The sequence below is a fragment of the Ovis canadensis genome, chromosome 1 (assembly GCF_042477335.2).
Source record: "Ovis canadensis isolate MfBH-ARS-UI-01 breed Bighorn chromosome 1, ARS-UI_OviCan_v2, whole genome shotgun sequence".
NCBI lineage: Eukaryota > Metazoa > Chordata > Mammalia > Artiodactyla > Bovidae > Ovis > Ovis canadensis.
In genome coordinates, this window is record NC_091245.1 from 169,204,868 (window position 1) to 169,221,136 (window position 16,269).

The 16,269-nt window shown below is 40.5% G+C and overlaps 2 protein-coding genes across 12 annotated transcripts in view; one reads left to right on the forward strand and one right to left on the reverse strand.

The window, feature by feature from the left end:
- The window catches only part of SENP7 (SUMO specific peptidase 7), a 163,362-nt gene extending 160,100 nt beyond the window's left edge, over window positions 1–3,262 (reverse strand). For 3 of the 9 annotated variants that reach the window (XM_069552027.1, XM_069551989.1, XM_069551983.1), the window contains exon 1: window positions 3,156–3,246. The gene's annotated coding sequence lies outside the window, so the exon portion shown is untranslated. Of the gene's footprint in view, window positions 1–3,131 lie in introns of all 9 variants that reach the window. The other 6 variants (XM_069552042.1, XM_069551968.1, XM_069551958.1 and 3 more) reach the window with 6 other exon arrangements.
- On the forward strand, window positions 2,700–7,545 carry TRMT10C (tRNA methyltransferase 10C, mitochondrial RNase P subunit). 3 transcript variants are annotated; one of them, XM_069552137.1, is made up of 2 exons: window positions 2,700–3,397; window positions 6,017–7,545. In XM_069552137.1, exon 2 carries the CDS (start codon window positions 6,043–6,045, stop codon window positions 7,303–7,305), a length of 1,263 nt encoding a protein of 420 aa, XP_069408238.1. In that variant the 5' UTR covers window positions 2,700–3,397; window positions 6,017–6,042; the 3' UTR covers window positions 7,306–7,545. The 3 variants fall into 3 exon arrangements, with proteins under 3 accessions (XP_069408238.1, XP_069408221.1, XP_069408229.1); XM_069552120.1 differs by having other exon boundaries at window positions 3,281–3,591; XM_069552128.1 differs by having other exon boundaries at window positions 3,292–3,466.
- Window positions 7,546–16,269: the final 8,724 nt, after the last annotated feature.

Genomic DNA, 16,269 nt, shown 5'->3' on the forward strand with positions numbered 1-16,269 from the left:
TCACAAGAAAGTGTGGAAAATTCTTAAAGATGTGGGAATACCAGACCACCTTACCTGCCTCCTGAGAAACCTGTATGAGGTCAAAAAGCAACAGTTATATCCGGACATGGAACAATGAACTGGTTCAAAACTGGGAAAGGAATATGACAAGGCTATATATTGTCACACTGCTTATTTAATTTAAATGCAAGGTACATCATGCAAAATGCCAGGCTAGATGAATCACAAGCTGGAATCAAGATTGCTGAGAGAAATATCAACAATCTCAGATATGCAGATGATACCACTCTAATGACAGAAATAATGAGGAGGAACTAAAGAGCCTCTTGATAAGGGTGAAAGAGAGTGAAAAAGCTGGCTTAAAACTCAACATTCAAAAAAAGATCAGGGCATGTAGTCTCATCACTTCATAGCAAGCAGAAGGAGAAAAAGAGGAAAGAGTGACAGATTTTCTTCTCTTGGGCTTCAAAATCACTGTGGATGGTGACTGCAGCCATGAAATTAAAAACTTGCTCCTTGGAAGAAAAGCTATGACAAACCTAGACAGTGTATTAAAAAGCAGAGACATCACTCTGCCAACAAAGGTCTGTATAGTAAAAGCTATGGTTTTTCCTGCAGTCATGTATGGATGTGAGAGTTGGACCATCAAGAAGGCTAAGTGCAAAAGAACTGAGCTTTCAAACTGGTGCTGGAGAAGATTCTTGAGAGCTCCCTGGACTGCAGGGAGATCAAATGAATCAATCCTAAAGGAAACCAACCCTGTATATTCATTGGAAGGACTGATGCTGAAACTGAAGCTCCAATACTTTGGCCACGTGATGCAAAGAGCCGACTCATTGGAAAAGACCCTGATCCTGGCAAAGATTAAAGGCAGGAGGAGAAGGGGGCACCAGAGTATGAGATGATTGGATAGCATCACTGATTTAATGGACATGAGTTTGAGCAAACTCCAGGAGATAGCAAAGGACAGGGAAGCCTGACATGCTGCAGTCCGTGCAGTTGCAAAGATTTAGACGTGACTTAGGGACTGAACAAAAACAAACAAACTGAATTAGACTGTGTGTTAGTAGCTCAGTCATGTCTGACTCTTTTCAATCCCATGGACTGCAGCACACCAGGCTCCTCTGTCCATGGAATTCTCCAGACAAGAATACTGGAGAGTGTTGCCATTCTCTTCTCCAGGGAATCTTTCCAACCCAGGGATCAAACCCAGGTCTGCTGCATTGTAGGAAGATTCCTGACTGACTGAGCCACCAGAGAAACCCAAATTAAATCATAAATAGTGCCCAACAACATGACTGTCATTCCCTAGTCAGCTGACACTTCATTTTTTTTCCTTTTTTATTGTGATTTTAGGAAAAACATGTTTCCCATATTAACAATTTTTAAGTTTGGTAGTGTTGTTGTGCAACAGATCTCTAGAACTTTTTCACCTTACAAAACTGAAACTTTATACCACTAAACACTTCATTTTCAGCACCATCGTCTTAGCCCCTGTAAACGTCACTCTACTTTCTGTTTCTATTGCTGACACAAATAATCAATACTTAAACTATTCTAAGGAATAGAAAAGAGGTTTACTTGAGCCAAAATGAGGAATATGGCCTAGGAGGCAGCTTCTTAGTGGATTAAAGGATCTGTTCTAATGAAGCATGGTTTTCAACACAGTTTTAAACCTTATTATTAAAACAAAGAACACACATCAAACATGACAGGGGTTCAATCATTCAGTGTTTCAAAAGAAACAGATTAGTATGAATTCAATGAGATAGCAGGATCCTGGTGTCTGGGAAGGAAACATCATCATCAAGAAACTATTAAACGATGCCACAGGTAAGGAGCTATTTATCTTTATCTTGATTGAGGGCATTCCTTACCTTAATAGTTAAAGCAGATGTGTATAAGCATTCAACAGGTCATAACTCAGGCTGTTTTAGTTCACACAAAGTTCAGGCAGAACTATAGATAAGCCAGAAGGACTTCCCTATACCAAAATACGTGAAAAACTTCTCCATCACTCTTAGTATGTCACATTAATTATTCACGACAGTATCAAACCTTCTCCCTTTCTTCACTCTCCACAGATTCTTAGAAGACTACCTCCTTCAGAAATGGGAACTCTTAGTGAGAATCTTACTTCCCTGGTGGCTCAGCCAGTAAAGCATCTAACCACAAAGCACGAAATCCAGGTTCCATCCCTGGGTTGGGAAGATCCCCTGGAGAAGAAAATGGCAACCCACTCCAGCATTCTTGCCTGGAGAATTCCATGAACAGAAGAGCCTGGCGGACTACAGTCCATGGGGTCGCAAAGAATCGGACACGACTGAAGCGACTAACATTTAGCGAGAACAGAGACGAAGATGTAGAGAATGGACTCATGGACACAGTGAGTGAAGTCGAGGGTGAGACAAATTGAAAAAGTGGCATTGAGATTACAAGAACTGAACCATATGTAAAACAGACAGCTAGTGGGAAGCGGGTGTATAACACAGGGAGCTCAACCTAGGGTTCTGTGAGGATCTGGGGGGGGGGGGGGGGTGGGGTCGGGGGGAGGGAGTTCCAAGAGGGAGATGATCTTATGTAAAACATACAGCTAGTAGGAATCTGGTGTATAACACAGGGAGCTCAACCCAGGGTTCTGTAATGATCTAGAGGGGTGGGGTGGGGTCGGGGGCAGGGAGTTCCAAGACGGAGGTGATCTGTGTATTCTTATGAATGATTCACATTGTATGACAGAAACCAACACAACACTGTAAAGAAACTATCTTCCAGTCAAAAAATAAATTAAAAAAAAAAAAAGAAATAGGAACTCTCAAATTATAACTGCCATATCTACAAACTGGCTTCCAACCCTAAGTTTCTTCCCTTTTTGTTACAACGGAAGTGGTACTTCCTCCTCCTATACGAGCGATCCGCTCCAACTGTCCTCTGAATCCTTTCTTTCCTTATTCCCATGTTAACAATCCGATCAGTTGGTCAGATCTCTCCCAATAACAGTAAAAATAACGGAAACTTCCTGGACACCACACCGGATGCTGAGTTCACCGAATATTGCTTCTGCCAACTTTCATAAAAATGTTTGAACTCGACTTCATTTTCTCGTATTCCATTCATCCGTTACCCACTCTCACCTGGCTTCAGCCCCCAAATCTCACCATGTGGTTCCAATCGTCTTTGTACTGCTAAGGTCAGTGGGCGTTTTTCAGCCTGTGTTGCACCACGGAGCTACTTTCCAGGCCGGAAGACGCACCCCTAATGGTGTGACGTCATATGGCAGCGCCTGGAGGAAAGGGCGGGATTTCCGGCTTCGAGTCTTTAGTCCACGACGGAAACTGTGCCGAGTGCTAGGCAAGCTGTTGAGTCACGTACGGCGCGCGTCCCTTGGCAGAAGTTCACGGTAGAATTTTGGGTGCTCTTGGGTTCCTTGCTATTTGCACCCGCGGGAGTTATTGTCTCTGCACTGCTGGTATGGGCGGCTTTCTTGTCTCCCAGTGCGTGTGGCGAGGTGGGAGGAATTGAGAGGCCTAAGGTACTCGAGCCTGTGCGCAAGGAAGGCCCACAGATAAAAGGAAGCCGAGTAATTCATAAACTGTAAGTAGAACGATACCTGGAGGGCTTCCTTAATGGCTGCGCAGCTAAGAATGTGCTTGGCAATGCCGGAGACCCGGTTAGAACCATGAGTTGAGAAGTGGCAACCCACTCCACTATTCTTGCCTGGGAAATCCCATGGACAGAGTAATCTGGTGGGTTAGTTACAGTACATGGGGTCTAAAAGAATCAGACACGAGGTAGCAGCTAAACAACATCAACAAAGTACAATACATGAAACGAAAGGGTGTTGTTGCCTAAAATGATATTCTTGTTCATCGTTTAAGTTGGGGGGAGGCGGGTATTTCTATGATACCCTAAAAATAGTTATCAGTTACAAAGACAAAACTCAAGACTTTTTCGGAAATACATACCTTTCATATTGAGGCCGAGAACTCTCGCTTAAATATTTCGAAGAGTCTAAAGTAAAATGTTTTCTTATTTAAAAGCTGTCTGAACTTGTTTTAAATAAGAGAAGCATGGACCTGGAGTATTTAATCGAAAAATACTTGAATGATAAATGTGAGCTATATACTGTGAAGCATTGGGTTCAGTGTCAAAATATAAACACAGCCCTTATCCTGATTACCATGGTGGTGGTTTAGTTCCTAAATCGTGCTTGACTCTTGAGACCCCATGGACTGTAGCCCACCAGGTTCCTCTGTCCATGGGATTTCCCAGGCTAGAAATATTGTAGTGCGTTACCATTTCCTTCTCTAGGGGATCTTCCCAACCCAGGAATGGAACCCAGGTCTCCTGCATTGCAGGTGAACTCCTTCACTGCAGGCGGACTCTTTACCAGCTGAACTAAGAGGGAAGTCAATAGGAGGAATAGTTGATCTAACGCTTGAGGTAACAAATTAGCTAGCTAGAGATGTAGCTAAAGAGATAACCAAAAGGTGATTTTGTGGGAAAAAAAAATTATATGCCACATATATTAAGTTTAGAGTTGACCTGGCAACAGTGAGTTTAAAAATACATATTGAGGAGGATGAGTGTATTGATCAGATCTGCACTAGCTCTAAATTGTTTAGAGATGAGGGAGAGCAAATTTAGAAGCTAGGAGATACAATTAAGGAAGTTGAAATGAATGGATTCAGGAAGTATTTAGAAAGTAAATGATTATAACTCAAATTAGGAATGGAAGGTGTGAGAGGGGACAGTAATGAAATGACTCCCAGTTTCTGGCATTTGCTGAAATGGATGGATATTATTGTCCCTCCCTGAAACAACAGAAGGAAAAGCAGATTGGGAAGGAAAGGGAGACAGATTTCAGTTTGTTGCATTTGAAGTGTCATCTCATACATGGTGATTCAACTCAGGGAGGTATATCAAGAGTTCATAGAGAAAATATTTAGATTGAAAAAAGGACTAAGGACACAACTCAGAAGCATATCCACCTTGTGTGTGTTTGCGGATGGGGGTGGGGGATTGAGCTGAACATCAGTGTACAGGTCAGAGGCGTAGGAATATGCAGTGTCAGTAAATAAAGTCAAGGGAAGAAGGAATCTTTCAAGTATTTTAGTTGCATTTTGTGAAAAATTGAATTCCTTTTTTTTTTGCTTCAAGTCAAGCATTAGTTTGACATCTTTAAGCATCTTCATTGTTTTGTGGACTTCCAGACCTATAGGATAAAATTGTAGAGCATATATATATATATATATATATATATATATATATATACTTGCCCTAATTCTGGATATTTTGTTTGGCAATAACATATTTCCTGCAGAGTAAAGTCTATATTGGAGAAGGGAGATTTTATTTTGTTTTTAAATGAGAAGATCTCTCTAGGGACTTCTTGGTCCTCCAGTGGCTAAGACTTGGCGCTCCTAACGCAGGGGTCCCAGGTTTGATCCTTGATCAGGGAACCAGATTCCTTATGCTGCAACTAAGACCTGGTACAGCCAAATAAATAAATGTTTTTTTAAAAACTTTAAAAAAAATCTCTCTTGAAAACATGAGGGCACTGGCACAGCGGCTGCTAAATGGTTTTTACTAGTTGCCATTTTCTGTAATGTTTCTGCCCTTTGTCTTTACGTATTGCTTATTGAGGGTCTTTTGTTTGGGTCTGTATTTAGGCTTAGTAGAAAATGGAGAAGAATATAGTGCTATCTCAGCCATATAGTACCTAACTTTCTTATTCGGTAATATTGATCTTCTGGGTCCCCAGATACAAATCTAAGTAGGATCTTCAAGGTATCCTTTTGCCTAAAACAAGAGTGAAATTCTGTGTCAAATAAGAACCCAAGAGTTTTCTCCGCTTTTTGCCTAATGAATGATCACAGGCTGTAGGCCACAGGAATCAAGAAAAATTAATGGTGCAACAAATAAGTTGGACTAAGATTCCACTTCGTGTTTCAGAATTCTGATATCTCAAATTTATACAGTCTTTAACTTTTCATTACATTTTTCTTTTTTTTTATAGGGCTTTTCTACATACTTGTTCTCAAAATGAGTGTCAGTGTCACCTTTTTAAGACCTTTTGCCAGAGTTTTAGTGCCATTTACCCTTCATAAGAAGAGAAGGGTTTTATATTCAACAATTCTGCAGAGATACATGTCTTCCAAAATACCAGCTGCATCCTGTCCTAATAAGGAGAATACACCACCTCCTGAAGAGCTGGAGTTGGATAGGTGGAAAATTACAATGAAATTTAGTGTGCAAGAAGAGGATGTTTCAACAGTCACAAGCAGCGAGGATGAAGATCCTCTAGCTGCTACCAGGGAGTTAGTTGAGATGTGGAGGTTGCTTGGCAAAGAAGTACCAGAACACTTCAGTGAAGAAGAGCTCAAAACCCTTATGGAATGTGTTTCTAAGTCATCAAAAAGAAAATATTTAAAATACTTATATATTAAGGAAAAAATGAAAAAAGCCAGACAAATAAAAAAAGAAGTGAAAAAGGCAGAAAAAGAAGAAGTTAAAAAAGATCAGCTATCAGAAACCATTAAGGAAGATAAACAGCAAAACTTTCTATTTCTACGACTTTGGGACAGGAATATGGACATTGCAATGGGCTGGAAAGGTGCCCAGGCCATGCAGTTTGGACAGCCTTTGGTTTTTGACATGGCTTATGATGACCATATGAAACCAAAAGAATTGCAAAATGCTGTTTCCCAACTTTTAGAAAGTGAAGGATGTAACAGAAGAAATGTTGATCCTTTCCATATTTATTTCTGCAATCTTAAAACAGGTGGTGCCTACTATAAAGAGTTAGTTAAACGTTATGGAGAAAAATGGGACAAATTGCTTTTAACAGCAACAGAAAAGTCTCATGTAGATTTATTTCCAAAAGATAGTATTATATATTTAACTGCAGATTCTCCCAATGTTATGACTACTTTCAAGCATGACAAAATTTATATAGTGGGGTCTTTCGTTGATAAGAATATGCAGCCAGGCACATCCCTAGCCAAAGCAAAACGGCTGAAGCTGGCAACAGAATGCCTTCCATTAGATAAATATCTGCAGTGGGACACTGGTACCAAAAATCTCACTTTAGATCAAATGATACGTATTTTGTTATGTCTGAAAAATACTGGTAGCTGGGAAGAGGCTTTGAAATTTGTTCCTAGGAGAAAACATGCTGGTTATCTGGAGATTTCTCAGTATTCTCAAGAGTTTCTCAACAGAATGAAGAAGTCAAAGACTTTTAATTCATTTCCAAGAGGCTCTATAAATAGACACAGAAAAAGCAGCTTGAAGGAGAACATTTGATAGCTTAAAAATAAAGTGGATGAGGAATACAGTTCTATTAGTCCATTTCATCAAGAAGGAAATTCACTTTTTCTTTTAAAGGTTGTCTTTCCAAACTGACTGAAGTATTGTCATTTTCCAATTAATCAAATGTGTAAAACTTTAGAAATACATTTTGTTTACTATAGAAACAAACAAAATCTTAGAAAGTAAAAAGAGTTGTCCATGTTTGTTTGAGCCCAGTAAAAGAATTGTACCATTTGTGTGACTTTTTTATGACTACTTTGAGTCTCTGACACCATTTTCCCTCTTAAATGTTCTTTTCAGCCATGTCAACAGCTAACCTTTCATCAAAAATTGATGAAACCTCAGGTGGTGGTTTATTTAAGGTAACATTTGGAAAAAATTCAGTAACATTTGGTACAGTGGTGGGCATGTCATAGACACTAAAGTAGATCGTTTAACTAAGGCTTTGTTAAGATGTCCCTTGGAATGTCATGAGATTGGGCTATATAATGAAAAATGTGTTTGTAGGGATAAAATTCATCTCTTGTCCTCTTAGGAAAAATATTTTATTTGAAGAGTGTCATTACAGCACTTCCCTGTTGTAGATAAAGTATTTTCTTTTCAAGGAGATACTTCCTTTTTCCCAGTCCGGTGGTTTGAATGGAAGCTGCCATATTTTTACAGGCCTTGCTCCCCTGGCCATAGCTGATTATCCCAAAAAAGACACTTCACTCACATTTTGAGATGAACATCTGACTTTTAAGGGAGGCCAGTCAGAAAATTCTTTTCCAGGATTTTTGGACTTCTCAAGATAGCCTGTGTTAATTCCTTTTTCGTGGTGAACTTTGAGAGGAAGCTCTCATGGCCATTCCTTTTTCTATGAAGGGTATATGAAAGGAACTTTAGGAACCACATTCACTGTAGTCTTGCACCACTGAAAAGTTGGAAAACATGGGAATAGCAATGGCCAAATATTTCTACTTAGTTTCTGAACTGGACGTTAGCCTGAGGTATGCTATCCAGTATGTTTATTAAAGCAGAACTCAATCTTTTACTAAATATTAAGTACTTATTTTGTGCCAAATAGTTACTGTGCAGTTGGTTGTTTACTCACTCAGTCGTGTCCAACTCTCTTGTGACCCCATGGACTGTAGCCCACCGGGCTCCTCTGTGCATGGGATTTCCTAGACAATACTGTAACAGGTTGCCATTTCCTTCTGCAAGGGGATCTTCCTGACCCAGGGGTCAAACCTGCATCTCCTACACTGAAGACACATTCTTTACTGCTGAATCACCAGAGAAGCCCTACTATGCAGAATTTAAACAACTAAATTTAGGTGTTATCATTATTACCTTTTTATAGATAAGGGAAATGTGCTCAAAATAACCCTTTTGGGCCTCCCTGGTGGCTCAGTTGGTAAAGAATCCGCCTGCAATGTGGGAGACCTGGGTTCAATCCCTGGGTTGGGAATATCTGGAAGAGGGCATGGCAACCCATTCCAGCATTCTTGCCTGGAGAATCCCCATAGAGGAGCCTGGTGTGCTACAATCCATGGGGTCACAAAGAGTAGGACAGGACCAAGCAACTAAGCACAACACAATTCTGCCTTTAAGTATCTCACAATTCAAAAGGTCTGTCTTGACTTTTAACCTATAAATTATGGCCTCTATAATAAGGCAATGAAATGCAGTGGAAAAACACGAGACGCCTAACCTAAATTCATGGCATCTGGAAAGGCCTTGAAAAAGTCATGCATAAACTTAGAATTGAAACAAGTGCATTATGAATGAATTTCAACTCTTAGACCCTACTAAGTATCAAGGTGCTAATACTTAAACTGCTTGAGATACAACCAGAAAGTAAAATAGCATAAATAAGCGATTAACATCACCTGACAGGATTGGCACTGGGGGAAGGCAAAGATGGTTCCTGGACCATCTCATGAGTATCCAGTGTTCCAGCCCTGCTCTCTGGGTACCAGCTCCACTTTATAGGTTCTAACGTTGCTTAGATTTATCAGTCTCTCAATATGGTGTGTGGCACCTAAGTGCAAAAATAAACTAATTGACTATACATTCAGAATGTATAGAGTTTTTAATACAATATATGCAAGTTATGTCCCTTTGAGGACATATACTTCTGTGTAACTATGCTAAGATGTTTCAGTAATGCAACACTGGACTTTTTTGTTAATTTTTTTTTCCCAATGGCCAAGCAGTAACTGACTTCTAAGATTGCTTCTAAATCACAGTGGCAAGCTCCCACAGTTTGAGCTCATACTGACTTAAGTTTTATAGATTTTTTTTAGAATTTGGAATTTAGCAGAACCTCAAATACTGCTACAGTTTCTCCCAACTAGATGGTCTCCTGGGCGTGAAGTAGGAAGGAATAGCTTTTCCCTTTATCTCAAACACTCAATAATTTATTCTATGGTATTCTTTCCCTTTGAAGTTAACTTGTTTCCTAAGGTCTTCCCTTTCAGTTCAGTTCAGTCGCTCAGTCGTGTCCAACTCTTTGCGACCCCATGAATGGCAGCACGCCAGGCCTCCCTGTTCATCACCAGTTCCCTGAGTTCACTCAGACTCAACGTCCATCGAGTCCATGATGCCATGCAGCCATCTCATCCTCTGTCGTCCCCTTCTCCTGCCCCCAATCCCTCCCAGCATCAGAGTCTTTTCCAATGAGTCAACTCTTCACATGAGGTGGCCAAAGTACTGGAGTTTCAGCTTTAGCATCATTCCTTCCAAAGAAATCCCAGGGTTGATCTCCTTCAGAATGGACTGGTTGGATCTCCTTGCAGTCCAAGGAACTCTCAAGAGTCTTCTCCAACAGCACAGTTCAAAAGCATCAATTCTTCGGCGCTCAGCCTTCTTCACAGTCCAACTTTCACATCCATACATGAGCACAGGAAAAACCATAGCCTTGACTAGGCGGACCTTAGTTGGCAAAGTAATGTCTCTGCTTTTGAATATACTATCTAGGTTGGTCATAACTTTTCTTCCAAGGGTTAAGTGATGTTTTCACATAATAATGTTAGTTCCCTCCTGCTCTTCAAACATGCTATCAAATTCCCACCTTTTAATAATTAAACAATTTTAAAAATCCTTTATTTGCTATTATTACCCCTACTATATTACAGTTTAATTTCTAACCCAGATCCTTCAAGTCAGTATTCAGAACACAGTTTCCATTTCCTTTACACCACTGCTATTCAATAGAGATACAATGCAATCCATATATGTACTTGACCCAGTAGCCATGTGAAAGGTACAAACTGAAATTAGTTTTAATATATTTAACCCATATGCCTACATTATTACTTCAATTTGTTTCCATTATTGAAAACTAATGTGATTTTACATTCATATTGTTTTTCAAACTAAACATTCAAAATCTGGTATGTATTTTAATGGTTACAGAACATCTTAATATAAATATTAGGCTGCTCGCACCTTCTGAAATGGCTCACACTCTGGAGTGAGTTTCTCCCAGCACACCTCTCACTTTCCTAGGTGACCCCACCCCCTGGGGCCACCTCTGGCCTTTTGAGATAGCTCACACTTTTCTAAGGGGTGTGTCTCTCTCTTAAAAAACCTGCTTTTCACTTTAAGGAATAAATATATGAATACTAAATTTTCTATTGTTAAAATGCAGTCCTACCAAAACAATAGTTGTGTTTAACAAAAGCTAACTGCTTCAGTTTTTTAACTTAAATGAGTTCAGTTCTTCAGTTGCACAAACCACACTTTAAGGGCTTCAGTTCAGTTCAGTCACTGAGTGCCGAAGAATTGATGCTTTTGAACTGTGCTGTTGGAGAAGACTCCTGAGAGTCCCTTGGACTGCAAGGAGATCCAATCAGTCCATTCTGAAGGAGATCAGCCCTGGGATTTCTTTGGAAGGAATGATGCTAAAGCTGAAACTCCAGTACTTTGGCCACCTCATGCGAAGAGTTGACTCATTGGAAAAGACTCTGATGCTGGGAGGGATTGGGGGCAGGAGGAGAAGGGGACGTCAGAGGATGAGATGGCTGGATGGCATCACTGACTCTATGGATGTGAGTCTGAGTGAACTCCGGGAGCTGGTGATGAACAGGGAGGCCTGGCGTGCTGCAGTTCTTGGGGTTAGAGGCTGCCAAGTTCAACAGTGTAGCTTGATAAACCCGTGATCTGTTCTGTGCTTACATCAGTTCCATTGTTTCCAGACAGATTCAGTAGCCACTTCTTACTAATTAATGGACCATGAAGATCTCACTGAACTCTTCCCTCTTTAAAATACCTCTTCCTTGTTTCTATATCACTAGAGTGGTCTTCCTTTTCCCAGTCTAGCAGCTTATCTGCCTCATTCATTCATTTAGGAAGTATTTACTGAGTACCTACTATGTACCCAGAAGCACTTTAGGAGCCTGGCAGGCTATGGTCCATAGAGTTGTGAAGTTGGACATGACTCAATTGACTTAACGGACACACACACAAGCACACACATAGAGTCACAGAGAACCAGATACAACTGAGTGACTGAGTACACAATTGAAAAGTATAGTTGATTTACAATGTTACATTTTTCTTTTTTGAAAGATCTCATTTTGCTGACCAGGGATTGAACCCAGGTCATGCAGGTGAAAGCCTGGAATCCTAACCACCAGGCCACTAGGGAACTCCCTTTTCTGTCTTATTTACTGCCGTATCCCCAGGACCTGGTACAGTGCCTGGCACATAAAGTGAAAAAAGAAAGTGTCACTCAGTCGTGTCTGACTCTTTGTGACCCCATGGACTGCAGCCCACTGGGCTCCTCTGTCCATGGAATTCTCCAGGCAAGAATACTGGAGTGGGTTGCCATTTCCTTTTCCAGGGGATCTTCCTGACCCAGGGATCAAACGCAGGTCTCCCACCTTGCAAGCAGATTCTTCACAGACTGAGCCACCAGGGAAGATGCAGCTTGATATATGTTGAATGAATCAACCTGATTCATTTAAAAAGGATCACTTTAGATGCTCTATTGACACCAGATTAAATGAGAGGGACCAGTTAGGAGGCTACTGCAGAAACAGCAAAAGATAAGTGAGTTGGATCAGGGTGGTAGCAGTTCAGTTCAGTTGCTCAGTCGTGTCCGACTCTGGGACCCATGGACTGCAGTACACAAAACTTCCCTGTCCATCACCAACTCCCAGAGCTTACTCAAACTCATGTCCATCGCATTGGTAATGCCATCCAACCATCTTATTCTCTGTCATCCCCTTCTCCTCCCACCTTCAATCTTTCCCAGCATCAGAGTCTTTTCCAGTGAGTTGTTTCTTCACAGCAGGTAGCCAAAGTATTGAAGTTTCAGCTTCAGCATTAGTTCTTCCAATGAATATTCAGGACTGATTTCCTTTAGGATGGATGGTTGGATCTCCTTGCAGTTCAAGGGACTCTATAGTGTCTTTTCCAACACCACAGTTCAAAAGCATCAATTCTTCGGTGCTCAGCTCCCTTTATAGTCCCAACTCTCACATCCATACATGACCACTGGAAAAACCATAGCTTTGACTAGACGGACCTTTGTTGGAAAAGTAATGTCTCTGCTTTTTAATATGCTGTCTAGATTGGTCATAGCTTTTCTTCCAAGGAGCAAGCATCTTTTAATTTCATGGCTGCAGTTACCATCTGCAGTAATTTTGGAGCCCAAGAAAATAAATTCTGTCACTGTTTCCATTGTTTCCCCATCTATTTGCCATGAACTGATGGGACTGGATGCCATGATCTTCGTTTTCTGAATGTTGACTTTTAAGCCAACTTTTTCGCTCTCCTTCTTCACTTTCATCAAGAGGCTCTTTAGTTCTTCTTTGCTTTCTGCCATAAAGGTGGTGTCATCTGCATATCTGAGGTTATTGATATTTCTCCTGGAAAGCTTGATTTCAGCTTGTGCTTCATCCAGCCCAGCATTTCTCATGATGTACTCTGCAATTAGTTGAATAAGCAGGGTGACAATATATAGCCTTGATGTACTCCTTTCCCAATTTGGAAGCAGTCTGTTGTTCCATGTCCAGTTCTAACTGTTGCTTCTTGACCTGTATACAGATTTCTCAGGAGGCAGGTCAGGTGGTCTGGTATTCCCATCTCTTGAAGAATTTTCCACAGTTTGTTGTGATAGTCAACAAAGTCAACATAGTCAAAGACTTTGGCATAGTCAATGAAGCAGAAATATTTTTTTTTTCTGGAACTGTCTTGCTTTTTTGATGATCCAGCAGTTGTTGGCAATTTGATCTCTGGTTCCTCTGCCTTTTCTAAAACCAGCTTGAACATTTGGAAGTTCACAGTTCACATACTGTTGAAGCCTGGCTTGGAGAATTTTGAGCATTACTTTGCTAGTGTGTGATATGAGTGCAATTATGTGGTAGTTTGAAATTCTTTGGCATTGCTTTTCTTTGGGATTGGAATGAAAACTGACCTTTTCCAGTCCTGTGGCCACTGCTGAGTTTTCCAAATTTGCTGGCATATTGAGTGCAGCACTTTCACAGCAAATACCAAAGAGATACTGGAGACAATGAGTATAAACAATCCTTCCAAAGAGTTTCTAAATGAAGGGGAATAGTAATGAAGAGGTAGAGGGAGTTATGAGATCCCAAGAGTTTTTTGTTTTGTTATGGTTGTTTTGTAGATATGGGAGATAACATTAGAGAGAACCTTTTATAAGCAAGAAGGATGGGATTTATTGCACCAGTAACAGAAAAGAAGACAGAAAATAAAAGTACAAATTTAGATACCACATCACAGATATAATGAGAATATACAGAAGTTCTGTTTTGATTTCCATTATTTTATTACTGAAAATAAGAATCAGATTCATCAGTTGAGGAGAGAACAGAGAAACTGTGAAATAGTCTAAACAAGTGAATGAATCAGGGCCAGGGTTCTCAACACGTGGTCTCCAGACTAGCAGCCTCACTATTTGGGAACTAGTTAGAAATGTATGTTTGGGGGGGCCCACCCACTGAATCTACTGAATCAAAAATTAAGTGGTACCAGAGTTGTAACTGTTTTAAGAAGTTTTCAGATGATTCTAATGTATAAAAACTTGACAATGGTATAGGGAAACATAATGGGATTATAGCCTGGATTAAGAACCTACTAGGAGAAGGCAATAGCACCCCACTCCAGTACTCTTGCTTGGAAAATTCCATGGATGGAGGAGATTGGTAGGCTGCGGTCCATGGGGTCACACAGATTCGGACACAGCTGAAGTGACTTAGCAGTAGCAGCAGTGGTAAAAGAACCCTCCTGCCAATGCAGGTTAGAAACAGGTTCAATCCCTGGTTCAGGAAGATCCCCTGGAAGAGGGCAAGGCAACCCACTCTAGTATTCTTGCCTGGAGAATCCCATGGACAGAGGAGCCTGGCAAGCTGCAGTCCACAGGGTCATACAGTCAGACACTAGTAAAGCGACTTAGCATGCACACACTCAAGGTTAGTGAAACCAAGATTAGCCACGTCTCTTCTCTGATTTTTTGTATTTCTCTGCCTGAATTCCAGGTTCACCTCCACCTCTTACTTTTCAGTGTCCCTGTTTCCTCTTCCATAAAAGCAAGAGTAACGTTAACAGTTAATTCATCCAGTGATAATTTAATGCACTTGATTTCATGTTAAAAAATTACAGATCGTGCTTGGCATATAGTAGGCATGAATGTATACTGCATAGCATAGCTATCACCTCACATATTACACATTTAACTTACAGTAATTGTCTATATTAATCTTCATTTTCAGCTTATTAAGTCATTATTTGAATAGCTCTTAGAGACTGCAAAAAAATATCTACTATTAAGCAAGTACCCACCATGATCCAGGCAATGTATTACAAACTTTACCTGTATTATCACACTTACTCCTCTCAGTAACCCTATAAGTATTGGTACATTTTTATTATTGTATTAAGATTACCTTATCAGTTCAAGCTCACCGAATTAGCAAATAGCAGGGTTATAATCAAAATTAAGTTTTGTGTGATGCTATCAATGCTGCTGCTCTTTCCCCTGCACTCAACTGCCTTTTCACCCGTAAATCTGTTTATTGGGGGTGATTCCTGCAAGTTGGCATTCACTTCGTCAATGGGTATTTATGGAAAACTGGTGTAATCTAGGTCTGAGGGAAACAGTGGTGAGCAAGATAGGTACAATATGACCTCAAGGAATTGACAGGTGAATGGGTTAGTATCTTCCATGTTTAACCTCTACAATGTGGTACATGTAACTGGATAGCTTTATGTGGCCTCTCTAAAATTCATTTTTGTCATTTAAAGACAGAAGCATCTATGAGTAATACATTTGCAACTATAAATGAATATTTATGTCTCCATTTAAAAAATGACTAAAGTGAGTGTCTCAGAAAGTCCTTGGCCATACCATGGTTAGGACTCCATGCTTTCAGTGCTGAGGGCCCTAGTTCAATCCCTGGTTGGGGAACTAAGGTCCCAAAAGCCACTTAGTGTGGCCCCCAAACAAAATAAGAGAGTATCATCCATTAAGTAACTTTTGAAGAGCACATCTAAGAAAAAGAAACAAACATGAATTAATTACATGCTCCCTGGTAGCTCAGCAGTAAAGAATCCACCTGCAATGCGGGAGATATAAGAGATGCAGGCTAGATCCCTGGGTAGGGAAGATGCTCTGAAGAAGGGCATGGCAAATACTCCAGTATTCTTGCGTGGAGAATCCCACGGACAGAGGAGCCTGGTAGGCTATGGTCCACAGGGTTGCAAAGTCAGACACGACTGAAGCAACTTAGCACACTATGTAAAATATTTTGCTGGGCACTTTTACATATTGTCATAGTTGATGAACCAGAGGCTTCAAATCACCATATCAGCAAACCACCCTGCTTCTGTCATGGTGACAGAACACATCTTCATTCTTTTTGCTTTCCCTAGACTAGGACCCTGACAAGTCATCCACTCACAGCTACAGAGCACATTTCACATGAAATGAGCCGTATAAAGTGCTGTAAA

What these genes read in the sequence shown, in the direction of transcription:
- TRMT10C (XM_069552137.1), top strand. Translation starts at nt 6,043, where the DNA reads ATGAGTGTCAGTGTCACCTTTTTAAGACCTTTTGCCAGAGTTTTAGTG.